This window comes from Cydia strobilella, chromosome 15 (genome assembly GCF_947568885.1).
Source record: "Cydia strobilella chromosome 15, ilCydStro3.1, whole genome shotgun sequence".
Lineage (NCBI taxonomy): Eukaryota > Metazoa > Arthropoda > Insecta > Lepidoptera > Tortricidae > Cydia > Cydia strobilella.
The window spans coordinates 10,861,202-10,877,566 of record NC_086055.1 but is presented as its reverse complement, the minus strand read 5'-3'; the positions used below and the strand labels follow the sequence as shown (position 1 = coordinate 10,877,566).

The 16,365-nt window shown below is 36.3% G+C and overlaps 1 protein-coding gene across 1 annotated transcript; it reads right to left on the bottom strand.

The window, feature by feature from the left end:
* Window positions 1–4,174: 4,174 nt before the first annotated feature.
* Window positions 4,175–5,377, bottom strand: LOC134747905 (uncharacterized). Its single transcript, XM_063682582.1, has 2 exons — window positions 5,264–5,377; window positions 4,175–5,074 (listed from the first exon to the last, which is right to left on the bottom strand). The coding sequence occupies exons 1-2, from the start codon at window positions 5,279–5,281 to the stop codon at window positions 4,175–4,177; spliced, it is 918 nt and encodes a 305-aa protein (XP_063538652.1). The 5' UTR covers window positions 5,282–5,377.
* Window positions 5,378–16,365: the final 10,988 nt, after the last annotated feature.

Here is a 16,365-nt window from a genome sequence, read left to right as displayed (position 1 = left end):
CTACGTAACTTTTCCCAGCAAAATTCCTAACCGTACTTCCGATATTAAATACTTTAACACAGGTTGTATAACTTCTGGGAAACGCGATACGTGACTTCCCTTTTGGTCATAAACGTCAGTATCCAGAATAACGCACTTGATCCACAAGTACTGGACCGGTGTGACTATTAAATGCAAGTGAGCTCGAATCGATCATAGGCTTTACATTGCTGTATTTAGCACTAAGCAAGTAGCTGGTGAAAATAAAAGTGGCTGTGGGAAAAATCATTACTAGTTAATGACACGTTTTCTTAGGAGTGCCTTTAAATCAGGAGTGCCTTGCTTAGTTTAATGAACTGATAATTAGAAAACATGTGCAGTTCTAGGTTGGTCCTGAGAAAAAAAAACTACGCTAGTTCCCAACAATGTACGTAATCTGATTTAAGGAAAAAAGCTTACACAAACTCGTAAAAGTTGATCGATACGTTTCCATTGACTTTTGGTAGGTTTCTAGCTATCTTACGAATGATCATAATCCATAAGATATCTGTACCCGCGTGGTACGTACTTATCTTTAATTTAAATCTTGTTTTAACACAACCATGTTAGCGTTCCGTAAGATCTAGGATCATGCCGGGAAATGGAAGGCCCAAAGTATTACAGCACATCCACCAGCACGTCAAATGTAGGACTCTCGTTAGGTAATATTTTTAACTATAATAAATAGCCCTTACTATTACATCTTACGATACTTCAATTTGCCGCTACGCTTTAAGTCTTAAACCTCCGAAATAAAGGTCGAATTATCTTGATATCATCGACAATGATTTGGAATTGAGATTGTATAAAAAGTAAATGAACAGACCGGTCCATGGAGACTTGTAGACTTTATCAAACAAGGTCTACAGCTCACAGAGCCACTAGTTATATGTTCCTTAAGAATGAAATATTCAAACTATGGATTTATAAGTAAAATTGGTTTTTACCGTTCTTGTAAATAAAAAAATATATAATCAATTAATCATATAATCTCAATCTACAAGTCAATATTACGATACAAGGCATGCATGTACCTACTCGTACATCGTAATCAGAAATGTGCAACATCCTATAACAGGTGGTTCGATTGCTCATCCCACTTGCAATCGGAATGATACGAATAACGCGGCAATTAGTTGGGCGAACCGAACTCCTTTCACTGTTACACACTACCCACTTCTTAAACAGTATCCTATCCTTTTTTGTTAAACTAGCAAATTTTTTATTTTAAAATCGAATAATTTCGATTATATTTACAAATAAACCAGCCAGCCAGCCAGTCAGCCAGGTTTTATTCTTTCCACTCGACTTTTCTTTTACATCCATTTAGATTTGCATTTATACTAGGTACCTGTTATACGAGCAAAATTTATAAATTGATTTACAAAAAACAATAAGGTACAGTCGACGTCAAAGATATGTTTACACTTTTGCACCTGACTGCTTTGTATTATGGCGCAAAATGTAAACATAATTTTTAGTTTGACTGTTTGAGTTATTGTTAAACTAACGGCGCCGGGGCATTGACGTAAATATTTCATAGCAATTGCCTTCCATGGTCCCTAGCTCCCCCCAGCTACTCCCAGGCTCCCCTCAGTTGAGCTCACAAGAGCGCCTAGTTGTCATATTAGCAAAGCCAATGCAAATAAAAGCTTATTAGCGTGGCTCCTCACTTCTCGTCTCTCTCATCTCATAAAACGTGTTTTTGAAACAGTTCATTCTGTATTTACGTACTCTGTGCACTGTGCTGGTAGCACCCAGCACCAGCACCCACAAGTGATAATGATAAGAGTTACATCACCACACAAGTTTTTATTCTCACGTTAATTTGACGTGATTAGTGGCAAATAGACGTGCCAATTTACTTGAAAAGCGAAGCAAGTACTAATTATAATAAATGGCCCAACTTGTTATGTCATATTTGTATTTAAGTTTAAGCATGTCTGTTAATTTATGTGCTGATAAGTCATTGGAATAGTGTAATTAAAGCGTGCCAATGTGACTTCCTATACGTTAGCTATGTTTTGTAATATAAAACTGGTTGAAGTTACCTACTACAAGAAATAGGTACAAATTACATACGAATAATTAATCCAGTGATAACTAGGTATATATCGTCCCTATGTTACTTCTAATACCTGCATGTGGTACTCATGAGAGAAAGACTAAAAAGTGAGATCAATACTGAAATCATTGATCGATCCCGGAGATCGGGCAGAAAAAACCGGCCAAGTGCGAGTCGGACTCGTGCTCGAAGGGTTCCGTACCATTACGCAAAAAACGGCAAAAAAATCATGTTTGTTGTATGGGAGCCCCACTTTATTATTTATTTTATTCTGTTTTTATTATTTGTTGTTATAGCGGCAAAACCAATGAAAATGAATGAAAATGTCAACTGTCTAGCTATCACGGCTCATGACACACTGATGGTGACAAACGGACAGTGGAGTCTTAGTAATAGGGTCCCGTTTTTATTACCCTTTGGGTACGGAACCCTAAAAAGGCTAGTAGTCCTAAAAGATATATGGCAACTGATTAATATTTTTTTACATTTTATTTTAACCGAGCTTCTAAATTTCAAGGATCTGAATAGCATACTTTGAGAAAGTGAAATTAGGATAAAGTGTTTAGCTTTACTTATTGCGCGTTAAGATTAAAGTGAAAGTTCGATTTACGATCGATAGAGCGGGCGCGAGCGCGTGCGCAGGGCTTATGGAAGGGAAACCCGTAAAATCACTTGCACTGAAAACAAACTTGTCTAATTACGTAGCGCGTCGAGACAACCAGGGTGACATCGTGATCACAAATTATAAGACAGAATTGGAGAATTAAAAGGGAAACTTAATAAAGTTGGTATCGAAGTTGGTATCTCTTGGCTGTACGACGGTGTAGTATTTTTTCCCACGTACAGTCATCATAGTACTAGCGTTGTCCCGGCTTTTTGCTGCGGTTCATGGGAGCCTGCGGGCTTAGCACGGTAGCATTTTTTATCGCCTATCACCATGCCTGTCACGTTCTAACATGTATCTGACAGGCATAGTGACAGGTGATAAAAATGCAACCATGCTGACACCGCTGGCGTCCTGAAGTCTGTGTCAAAATAAATAGAACTACCAGAAATTAATTATTTATCCAATACTTTTATTACCAACAAAAATAAAATTCTTCATGTAGGATGTAACTAGATGCTATTGCATTCAAATGACCATCAATTATATAGTAATGCACGATATATTTCCTGGGCAGGGCATGTCTTTCAGGTGACACTGTATGGAAGTAGGATTGTGCGTTGAACCTATAACATAACATAGAATTAGCACTTACATTAGTAATGTATTAGTTATGTACATATTTCGAATTAGTGACCGTATACAATACAGTACCATACAAATATAATTAAATATATGTACAATCGGGGACATTCCCGGTGAACCACCTTAAGGGCAAAAATCGTTTAAACGTCTTGCATACGGTTAGGCGATATCATAAAAGTAATGAAATAATCATTATTTATTCTTAGGGTTTTATGCATATATTTACGTTTTCAATGCTATTTTACATCTCTGACTTTCTCTCTCTTACACTCTCTCTCATATATTTTGTGTCTGATTCAACCCAAGGTCCGCTTTGCAATTTCATCTATAAAAGTTCAATCACGAAGAAAAGGGTGACCAGTAAATGTAATTTAACGTAGATATTATTTAGTGTGTCTATCGCCCTGAAACGTAGGTACATGATCTTTCAGAGTTTTAGGTGTGACTAGTATGATGTGTCTTTAGATATTCATCTCACTGGATCTCTGGAGTGGAGGAATTGACATAAACCATATTGGTACATGTCAGTCATGCTGATTGCATGACTGACTGATCGGGTCTTGTATTTCTAAAACTATGAATAATTTATTATTTATTTAGATTTTTTTATACATGATTATTTAACCGCAAGTGATGTGAATACGGGTTTAAAATAAGCAAATTAAAACACTTTAAACACATAGTTACATATTTTATTTTGTACATTTAATAACATTACCAACAACTGCCACATATTAATAAATAACACTGTAACATAATATAAATGGCAACTGAACACCTGTAACATACGACTAAATTAAAGCAACTAGCGGTAACTAAATAGTTTAAATTCGTTTACACAGTCATTTTAGCTTGGAGTACGTGCCGCTGCGGCTAGTCGCGTACGCTGTCTTGTAGCTGCTACTGGAATCCGAAGGGACGAAGTCGCTCCCGTGCGTCCCGATATCATTATCTTCCTTCGGCAAGCCCGACGATACAGGCCCCTGGACTTTCTCATACTCAACCGACGGCTGTGAAGAGGATCCATAAGATAAATTATACTTCTGCTGGGCATTCGATGGATAGTAGTTGTAAAAACTTTGAGAAGGGTTCGGACCAGGATACAACAGGTTATTATAAGGATTCGGCGGCGCTAAAAGAAACATAGTAGACGGCTGGCCGAAGTAAGGCTGACCTAAAGGCAATTGCTGGTACGGAGAGGCCACATTAAATTGTTGCTGAGATGGCAGCTGAAGTTGCTGCTGCTGACTGTACTGATGGTTTGCGGGATTAGGTGAAAACAGTGACTGAGGATACTGCAGAAAAGGACTCGACTGGTAATTAGAGGACGGTTGTATAAGTAGCTGTATGTTCCCGTTTGCTGTTTTAGAAGGGATTATTTGATATTTGGATTGATAACCTGGACTTGGAACAAAATTGATGGGAAGAAATTGTGAAGTAGCCGGCGGAGGAATTAGGTTTATTTGTGGTTGAGGAGAATACCCTGGGGATACCTCCTGCTGACTCGGTACTGAGTAGTATTGACTTGATGCTTGACTTGGATAAAAAGAATTCGAGACTTGAGGTTGGTAAGAACTGCCCTGTGAACTCGGGGTCTGAGAATAAACCTGGTACGTGTAGTCTGGCTTTTGGGCTCCAGTAGGGATAGAGTTTAAGCTAGTCCCTTTACCGGCGCCTCGTTTCTTCTGCTCCGAATCTTCCACTTCGTTCGCACATACCAACGCGGCGAAAGCCACGAACATCTGAAAACACCAATTAGTTTAATGAGTTTAATCATCCATCATCGCCTGTTAAAGAAAGGCGTAGAACACCATCAATCAGCTTCCTCATTAAACGGCTTATTTGCTTTGCGTAACATACGATTGTAAAAGTACATACATACAAATCTCCTGTTAATTTACTTTAAAAAAATTAATAGCTTTAAAACTTACTAGAATCCTCTTCGACATGATGGACGTTTAAGCTTTGCAAATTATAAAATACATTATTTTCTAATGTGAAAAGAAAAGCGCTCTAGGCGAAGTCACATGGAAAAGTGCACTACTGTATCAAGTTCAGGCATTTATATAAGCGTTCGTGTGCAACTTTCCTAGCTCCAGATCGAGGGAATGACCGCTAGGTCTTTGTCCGATCGCTACATATCCAGTTTGCGAGATACTTGAGATAGTTTCCTGGCCATACCTATTCCTATTGCTTATCTAGTTTGGGCAAGGTAAAACCCATTAGATTGGTGACCTCAAGATCCGTAAAAAACTATACGTAATGATAGAGCAAGCATGTGCGTTTGCCCCACGATTAGTTTGCGTTCGCTGAGCGATTGGAATGGCACCTGGAGCCACGGAAATGTGACGGAGGTGCGTCTGTGCTCGATTTGCGACCATTTCCTACAACACCTGCTCTCGTTAGTATTGGCTGCGTGCGCGACGGTGGCTCTCGCCTAGCGGCTATACCTAATACACATTCGTTGCCTGACAGTTGACACAAAATAGTGTACCTACAAAGGAACCACAATACCTTTTGACCACTATAAGCACATAAAACACTTTTAGTACTGCAACACTCACTTTCCACATCATACACAGTCAGAAAGGCAATACACATAACATGAGAATAAAGGGGACACTGATATTAAATCGATATTGAAATGATCTGAAAATACCTCATTCACGTTACAAAACGCGATTAATAGTAAAAGTACACATGCAATTAGTACGATGCGACTGGATTGCTTCTAAAATACTTTTGCCCAAAAAAAACTGAAGAATGTTGATTGCTCTTCGTTGCTCGCAAATTACTGTAAGTAAAGGTGGAAACTTCAAAAAAATCGAAATATAGATGCGTGAGTCACGTTCGGTGAAGGCACTACGTTACGCAACAATTCAGCATGCTTCAAGGTTGCGCCCTAGCTAGTTGTAAAATGCTTTCTGTTATTGGGTCAGTTAAATTTTGACACGTTAAACTTGATTTCTTTATGTTATTACGACCAAAATGCCTTCAGATCAAATAAAAGATAAATAAGTAGAAAGGTAAACAACTTTTCTAAAGATGAACCATAACTTTTAACATAATAGTAGTTTATATGACTGCTACATAATGAAAGGCATTAAAATACGAGTTTGGGTTTAAGAAAAGAACGAAGTGGGAATTTTTCCACGCATGTCACGCAACCGTAGTTTATTTATTTATTTAGAGACAACCTAGAGTCGGGGTCCATTGCATATCGTTAGATACACTAACATGCGAGGTTTGTCAAAATTGTATTCAATTGACATATCATTACGAATAAAACGTCATCTCGACTGATATTAGAATAAGGGTGAAATCAAACTGCTTTTTTTTTCAGATATGTTGGAAATATGAATGTCATTGCCAAATCGATTTGGATATAATAATGCAGCTATGCAGCTATATATTACAACATTTCACAGATAAGAAATTTGCTGTAACAAAACAGTTTATCTTAATGTTGGCCATTATTTACGGTTTTTGAAGGCAACATAGATGAAAGAGGGTTTATGATATGTGTGTAGATAAACCTGTATACTTTGTATTAGTTCGGTTCGGGCCTGCCATTTATAAGATAATATTTATATAGAATATTGCCCGTCTATCCACAAAGAATACAAATAAACAGAAAAAACTATCATACCAACTAGGAGAACATACCTATCAGACGATATAATTATAATTGCCTATTCATTAGATTAAACATAGCTACGATATACGATTATACAATTGATGCTTAATGCTCATATACTCGTAATGACTTAATGGACGGCTACCTACCCAAGAGAGTAATGCACTTACAAACCTATAGTAATTTCGGTAATCTATAGAATATCTCGAGAGCTTTCTACTGAGTAGTACTGAGCCTGGCTAGCGAGAATGAAGGGGCCGATTAACTACCAAACTACCCAGCAGCTACGATCGGTGCACGACTTTTATACCTGCTGGCCATTATTATATTTAACGGCCTCCTAAGCCTAGTTGGTAGTGACTAGTGACCCTGCCTACGAAGCAACTTAAAAAAAAAGCTTCAGACTAAATAAAAACAAAGTAAAACTAAAAACTCGTTTTTTTTGCAACAGGAGGTACAGATGTAGTGCATAAATGTTTTCCATCGTATTTTCTCGGAAACGTTCGTATTTGTCATGCTACTTTAGTCAACGTCAGTATCTCTTGTACTGAGACTGACGTACTGAGATAACAAGACAGGTTCGTACGTTTCCGTAAAAATACGACGGAAAATAATTATGCACTTCATCTGCAAGTGCAGGGTACCATATCTGAGAGAAGTCAATATTTTCTTTAAACAAGATTATTATTCAAGCCCCATTAGGCTAAAGAACTTGCATGCAATTTCGGTACCTTGTTAACTAATTACACAGTAGGTACACTAGGTACGTAGGTATTCAGTCGATCGACCAAATACCGCAATGTAACGAAAATTGCATGTAGGGATTGCAAATATTCGACTTTCAGGTATTCGAATATTCGATTTTTTCTGATATTTGAATAATATAAAAATATAAGAAAAGGAACGAGAGATCGGTTTATTATCGTTTTATTCAATAACTATTATCACATTATTGCAAAAACTTATGATATTTTGCAGAAATCCACTTAAATGACCAGATTTTATCACCCTACTAGATATGAGATGCCCACATTTATAAAAAAACCGGCCAAGTGCGAGTCGGACTCCCGTTCCAAGGGTTCCTTACATTACATAATATAGACAATGTATTTTTTATGTGAAACGTGAGTGAAATGTCTTTAAAAAACCCGTAGGGGTCGGATCAAAAACTAAGTAATTAAGTCCGACTCACGCTTGACTGCAATTTCTAATAGGTTTTTCTGTAATCTATAGGTAAAGATCTATTTTGTGTATTTTTTTCAAAATTTTAGATCCAGTAGTTTCGGAGATAAAGGGGGGGAATGGTCATTTTTTGCCTATTTTCTTGAATAACTTCTAAATTGTTTATCATAAAATTATAAAAAAAATATGTTTGAGATTCCCACAATGAGCTCTTTCATTTGATATATAACACGATATGGTTTGAAAAACTTTATTTTTTAATTTTCTCATTTACCCCCCGAAAGTGGCCCGCATGTTTAAAATTCATTTGTTTATGTTACATGTCCGTCTTTGGGTCACTAACTTACATATGTATACCAAATTTCAACTTAATTGGTCCAGTAGTTTCGGAGAAAATAGGCTGTGACAGACGGACAGACAGACAGACGCACTAGTGATCCTATAAGGGTTACCTTTTTTCCTTTTAGGTACGGAACCCTAAAACGAGCCGAAACGCAAAAATTAGACGTATTTAATTTTTAAACTCATATTTCTAGACAAAACCTTTAGTATAAATGTTATGTAAATAATTATGTACTTAATGTCTTGTTTGTTTGCGCTTACGAATAAAATTTTATTCTATTAAATATATTCTATTCTAAATGGGGCTTTAGGAAGGAACAGCCTTGGGTCGAAGTTTAGGACAACCTATTGAAATATCGTTCATCAGATAAGTAAGCCCAATAGAAAGCATATTCGCGTGCAGTGTAAAGATACAGACATCCGATAAAGGTTTGCTAATGAACTTGCCTCAGAAACAAAGACTGTTGTTACAACTGTTACATAATAAGGGCGGCCATTGAATCACTAGTTCAATCACTCACTACAATTCAGCTGTCTAATCTTTTTACCGTGTTTTATCTCAGTTACACCTATATCCGCGTCGTATAGCTATTTAATTTTATTTATTTATTTGGGAAACATACAGCACAATAGGGTAAAAGATATAGTTAGAACATAGGCCAAAAGAGTTTCCACTTATAGTTAATACAAAATTCCTTTGCTCCGAAAAAAAAGTACAATTATTAGGTATTTTGAATAAGTAGTAAGTTGAATTTAACAATAACATCCAGTAATATTCCACGAGCACGATTAAAAATATAACAAGCATAATTTAGAATTTGGAAAATAACAAGCACAATTTTCAATTTAGAATTTGAAATCAAATAGGTACAATTACAATAACAATCATAACAACACAAGATTACATTTTTTTTTTTTTTTTACAATTTTATTACTAGCTACGAGTTAACGAAATTTGAAATTTTTTATGTTTTTTATTTTGTTTGATGACAGAAACAAATTTATTACACCTATGCTGGAACAAATCAATGTGTGAATATTTCATATTATATATATTGCATGCTCTTGCTAAAAATTTGTTGTTTACATATTTTTTATGAGTATGTTGATGTTATATTTTATTAATGTAAATAATCTTATTAGGGTTCCGTACCTCAAAAGGAAAAAACGGAACCCTTATAGGATTACTCGTGCGCCTGTCTGTCTGTCCGTCTGTCACATTCTCCGAAACTACTGGACCAATCAAGTTGAAATTTGGTGTACATATGTAAGTTTGTGACCCAAAGACGGACATGTAACGTAAACAAATAAATTTTAAACATGGGGGCCAATTTCGGGGGGTAAACGAGAAAATTAAAAAATAAAGTTTTTCAAACTATATTGTGTTACATACCAAATGAAAGAGCTAATTGTGAGAATCTCAAATATATATTTTTTATAATTTTAGGATAAACAATTTAGAAGTTATTCAAGAAAATAGGCAAAAAATGACCGTTCCTCCCCCTTTATCTCCGAAACTACTGGGTCTAAAATTTTGAAAATAAATACACAAAATAGATCTTTATCTATAGATTACAGGAAAACCTATTAGAAATGTGCAGTTAAGCGTGAGTCGGACTTAATTACTTTATTTTTTGATCTGACCGTCACATAAAAAATACATTGTTAAAAATTGTGTAATGTACGGAAACCTTAGAACGCGAGTCCGACTCGCACTTGGCCGGTTTTTTTTTATAGTTCCTATCACCGCCGGGGTGGCAGAAGAAAAAATTTAAACGCATGTTACTTGTTTACATTTTTTCCTGAAATTAATAGGAAAAATATTAATAAAATATCAGTATATAAACAAACCCTTAACCATTTCGGTTCCTATTTCATATGTCCGTAGTTCTTAACTAACGGTTAGCTGTCACTAGATGGCGTTGACGGCAGTAAACACAAAAAATATATAATTTGCAGTTTAGAGTTTTAAATTTTATTTGCTAATTTTGCTCCTTCGAAACGAAATATTAATCCCACCAAAAACATTTTCATGTAAAATGTTGCCAAGACGAAACCATAAGGCTCACATTGTCAAAAAGTTATCAGATCTCTTGTAGAGCCAAGCTTCTAATTCTACACCTTAGTCAAAATATGTGGCTTGGCCGTTTCGCTACAATTCTTGTGAAAAATTGATTTACTATTCATTGTTTTTTATTATACCTACAATAGTTGTTGTAGTAAAGAAACGGCCAAGCTACATAATTTGACTAAGGTGTAGAGTTTGTGAAGTTAGGGCTTGCAGAGTTAGAAGCTTGGCTCTACAAGAGATCTGATAACTTTTTGACAGTGCGAGCCTTATGGTTTCGTCCTGGCAACATTTTACATGAAAATGTTTTTGGTGGGATTTCACTTCTTTTTGCAAGTTGCTTATGACAATCTTCCATTCCATCCCCTAATTTAAAGGGTTGGGGGTAATTTACTATTTAAATCCTGAAATACGTATCTGGAGGCATCTTTTACACAATCTGCTTTTTACTGATTTCCCATACAAACTTCAACCCCCTTTTTCCCCCTAACGATCTTTTCCACTCCTTACGGGGTGATTTTGGGGTTGAAACTATTCTATATCCTTCCCTATAACAAAAACTATCTATATACCAAATTTCAACTAAATCCGTCAGCGGTTATCAATTCCCCATACAAAATTGTTAGCCCCTAAGGGGTGAAATTTTAAATTTTTGAATTTTTCTATTGTTTGTGTACTAAGACGATCCTTTATACTCACCAAATTTCAGCTTCCTAGGATTTCAGGAAGTACCCTAAAGGTTTTGATGATCATCAGTGAGTGAGTGAGTCAGTGAGTGACGAAATCTGGGTTTTTTAGATTTGCATAAAATCTAAAGTACTTATAAGAGCTATGTAATTGAAAAATTGTATGCTTAATGAGTCCACTAATGACATCATATCCCGAGAATTTTTTTTTATTTGGTATAATCCAAACCCAAGTTATGAGGGTTCAAAATACGACGAAGCGCTTCGAGAAAAGGTAAGTATTGCCCTTGCGCTTCGCTTTGCTGTTCTTGGCGGGGGCACTACCGTACCCCCAGATCGGTTTTTGATGTTGCGAATCATACTTTTTGTTTCTTTTTTTATCGCCGGTATTTATTTTATCTCAATCGCCCCGCTATTTAGAATTCACTATTGGTGATCGTATTTACACGTATTGCTCTGTTGAAGACCCCTATTTGTTTCGAATGACCTGTAAAATGAAAACGCTCACCATAGGGTTGTAGCGAATAAAATGTCAACCTTAATTTGCGTGTAGGGGAGGTACCCTAAAAACATTTTTTTTTAGTTTTTATTTAAAAAAAATTGGGCATAATTAATTTATGTATCCATACAAAATTGCAGCGGACATACAGACAGATGGACATGGCGAAAGGATAACGGTTTCTAGTTAATTACGGAACCCTAAAAAGAAAAATGATTTCAACTAACTTTTCTGTCAGTCGGCTTCTGTTCTAGCTAGGCAACCCATGTGTGTATGACAATTTCCATTACCAAATATTATTTTCAATAATCGTATAATTTTTCAAATGCAAGTACACGAAAAATAACCTTTATAACAACGCCATCTAGCTGACATGTGTGTATCAAATAAACATTTAGTTGATAAAGAGTTCGTGTTTAACTATAGGGAGCGTTGCACGTTGGCGCTCGCCATGCTGAAAGAAAGTTCATGGCACGGAGTATAGATGGCGGAATGTGTAAGACTTAAGAGGATAGTGGATGTAGTCCCTATTTTCCTCTCTGGATGTTGACATTATAGAAAATATTTTTATACTGTGTCGATATCCCTCGTTTGACTTTATTGAGCTAGAAGGGAATTACAAATACGGAAAAGCTGTCGCGCTCGGTCATCCACTTTCCTCTTAAATGCGTATATATTTTTAGAAAAATTCAAAATAAAGAAAACCGAGTTCAAAAAGGAACAGCCGTCGCAAGCGACGTGAGAGGAAGTAAGATGTGTTTTTGCACTCTCAAAGTAAATAAGGGGCGTAGCGAAAAAAAACTGTAAACTTCAAATGAAAAAAACTGATGCAATTGACAAGGATTCTTGGAATTTAGGATTATTAGAATATGAAGCTACTTTTAATTTAAATAATAATCAGTTTCTTTTATAATTACATTTTCTGCAGGAGTGATAAGAAGCTTTTTCCTAGCGCATTCATTGGCAGCTTTTTACGGAGCTGTTTTTCATATTTGCCTGCACCATCCCAACACCTGCTGGAGTTGTCAAAGTTTTCGGCTGTTTTATCCTTCTCTTTTAATACACTCTTGATTTGAGCCCATGAATAGTCGAGAGAATGGCACTGCAGGACGTATGGTGGTCTTACTTTGCTCATCGACTATTACAAAATGCGACTTTCTGTACGAAGGAAATTGTATGATTTTCGACTTGGCCCAGAAATTAATTACGCAAATTTTCGGTTCCTTTAGCTATCCTAACTTTTGTACGAATCTATATACTATGTTTCTTGAAAGTTCGTTTCACTTAAGCCGTATATGTACCCCAATTTTTCACGATAAATATGACGGGCATGCAGGGGCGGGCGCAAATTCTATTACCTAACAATCTTTCTGATGGTCCTAGGGTCACTTGTTCCTAGAGGTCTGCCGCTTCGAGACCTCTGCTCAAGAGACAACGTACAAAATTATTTATTTATATTATGAAATGCACAAAACTTCGAGGTTATTTTAAGAGTATCGAAAGCAAGCATGGAGGATGTTGAAAATTTTCTTGCCATCTGGAAAAGATTAAATTTCGGTGATCTCTTCTAGTCACCGGTGTAACGTCGCATGGTGTAAATCCAGAATTATTTATATTGGAATATATAATTTAATAATAGTACTTTTAACTGCGGTTAGAAAGCTGTCGTAATCTTGATTAGAAATAAAATTACAGCCGTTTGAATTTTACAGTTTTTTTTTTCAGCACAGGCCTTATTTGGACCATATTCTCAGATGTTTCGTGCTGAAATAGTGTTCAATTGCGGAACTCTCCATTAAGAACATCTGTAATTACCATGGTTTACAACAAATAAATGATTATGATTATGCTTGGCCCGGCATGCACTTGTCCGGTTTAATAGGTGCCAGATGGAATAATAATGTTATTAGGGTTCCGTACCCAAAGGGTAAAAACGGGACCCTATTACTAAGATTTTGCTGTCCGTCCGTCTGTCCGTCTGTCACCAGGCTTTATCTCATGAATCGTGATAGCTACACAGTTGAAATTTTCACAGATGATGTATTTCAGTTGCCGCTATAACAACAAAATACTAAAAACAGAATAAAATAAATATTTAAGTGGGGCTCCCATATAACAAACGTGATTTTTTTGCCGTTTTTTGCGTAATGGTACGGAACCCTTCGTGCGCGAGGCCGTCTCGCACTTGGCCGGTTTTGATAAACAATTTACATCATTTTTGCAACGAGATACATAATACAGGTACTATGTTAGTATATGTAACTAGGAAAGGGAACTAATGCATGAAAGGTAATCAAGTAATCATTAACAGTACCTAATCATAATCAATCACGATGACTGTATCAGTTGCTTACGATATGGTAGAATTATAGGCAAGTGCTAAACTGTGATCCAACATGCAATGCATTGTTGAGTTATTGTTTGTGGATTATCGCATTAAATAAGTAATTAATTAAATAATTCTTACGTTGGTTAGAAAATATAGAAGACTGATATTGTATATAGAACGCCGCAAGAATTGTCTTTGGCAGCGGCATTAACTATTTTGTATTTTAGCTTTGAGCTTAAGAAAAATGTCATCTTAGGTTGCTATTATAAAGCCTATTTATAATTACGAAACTTAGGTAATTGAACCGCTGCCAAAAGTACAAAATTACGACATAGAAGTTAAAAATAGACGTCGCTATTAAATCTACCTTTCTACATATGCCTTAAAAAGCTTGAGAAAAAGTTAAATTTATATGGCGTCATTAAAATTAAAATAGCAAAGCTTTTATTATTGTACTTTTGTACCAGACAGCGGTCAGGCAGGTACAATTTTACATTCCGAAGTTATTTTAATAGCAGTAAGGTGACAGTTTTCATTACGCGTAAACTCACAGTCTAAAGGGCCACTTAGGTACAACGATGTCCAGGCACTGGACCTAACCTAACCTGCAACACACATTGGTTGCCGCTGCAGATTCGTCTGATATATTTTTCGGCGCGTTGTTGTGTAAGATATTATTGCAGGTGACTGTACATAATCCTCTTTCTCTTCTGATGGAAAACGAGGAAAATATCACATTTGCTTGGAAGGCAAAATCAACATGTTTTAATGATTGCTTCTGATATTGCCGCTATTTGGCCTCTTACGAGTCCAAGTACGGGAAAAGTACAGTCAAAGGCATTAAATATCGACGCGGATAAAGGGCCAAATGTATGTAGTTAATACATAGCCTTATTGCCCATACATTAAGGTAGTATGTAGGTACATATTTTTGTCACTTTGTCCGTGTCGATATTTAATACCTTGACTGTAACACCAGCGAACTAACAAGTTATTTATTGTTATTTACTTGAAAGCATTGCCTAACTCATGACATTCTGTTAATTTAAAAAAAGCGAGCCTTGAGTTGTACCATTAATTTATATCATCAGTGCGTGGCAGCTGTCACCGACACTAAACTAATAATGAAAGCAGAAAAGATTGTGGTTATGATGCTCAGAAGAGTCAGGAGGCTGACTGATTTCGGCCACAGCGACTGTGTGCTCTGGATCTGGAGTATGCTTTTATAATGAAGTCTTCTAATTAGTATAATTAGTGTAGCCGTTCTACTCTCCTGTACGCCTTTAGGTGGCGGTGGCTCGCGTACCCAATCTTCTAGTCTATAGTTTTAGAAAATTGAGGTTGGCGGACAAGCCTTAAAGCACATAAGCTCATGGGAGGTTAGAGAAACATATGTACATAGTTTATTTTGCTCGGGGCTAGAAAAACAGTATGAGAATTCCCTATTAGTTTTTCTCCTGCCCTAATGTTTCTCTTGCCCCATCTCAGTAACTCTAACCTTATCACATTCTGTCGAGTTATTAAAAGTATTAACACAAAGGGTAAGTATCTCCATCGATCACATCGCGTAGCTCACGATCATCCGCACAATCCATACCACGATAACAAAAACTTGACACAAATCCGCTTACCAGCCCTATGCGTTGCAACAGATCGTAACACATAATAAGATAATAAGAAAATTCGGAAGTAAGCGACGTCTACATGCGCCTCGGACCGTATCGTTGGATAACCGTCCGCAAATGACAAAAGCCGTAACAATCCACGAAGCTCATTTGAGTAGAGGCAACCTAGGTACCTCAAAATATTTCGTGTTCACGCTTTGAATTTTATGACAACACTGTTAAAGTGAATTTTTTCATGTTGAACATAATGAGTTTTAAGTCATTATCTGGTAACAGCATCATTTGTAGTTACGGCCTTATAACTTTTAGGATTGACAGTGGTCAGTTGTTAGCTAATGCGCGATCATTTAGCTGCATCTCATTGTGATATCAGGGCATCCGTTTCTATTCTCTTTTTTCTGTGGTGGCCGCCGTTCCACTCTATTACCTATCTTATTCATCTCAGCTTTTAGGATTTCCAAGTAAAAACATTTTAAATTACGAAGCACACTTATTAGGCTAGAAGAAAAGACCCGTTATAGGGCTTTTTTCTCGTTTCTGTAATGTATCAGCCTTGATTAATAGTATATATATATATATATAGTTTTTATATAGTTTTTATGATTTGAGACTTTTATATTCTATATAGGATTTATCGTTTGGCAATGGGACGTTTTAGGGAAATT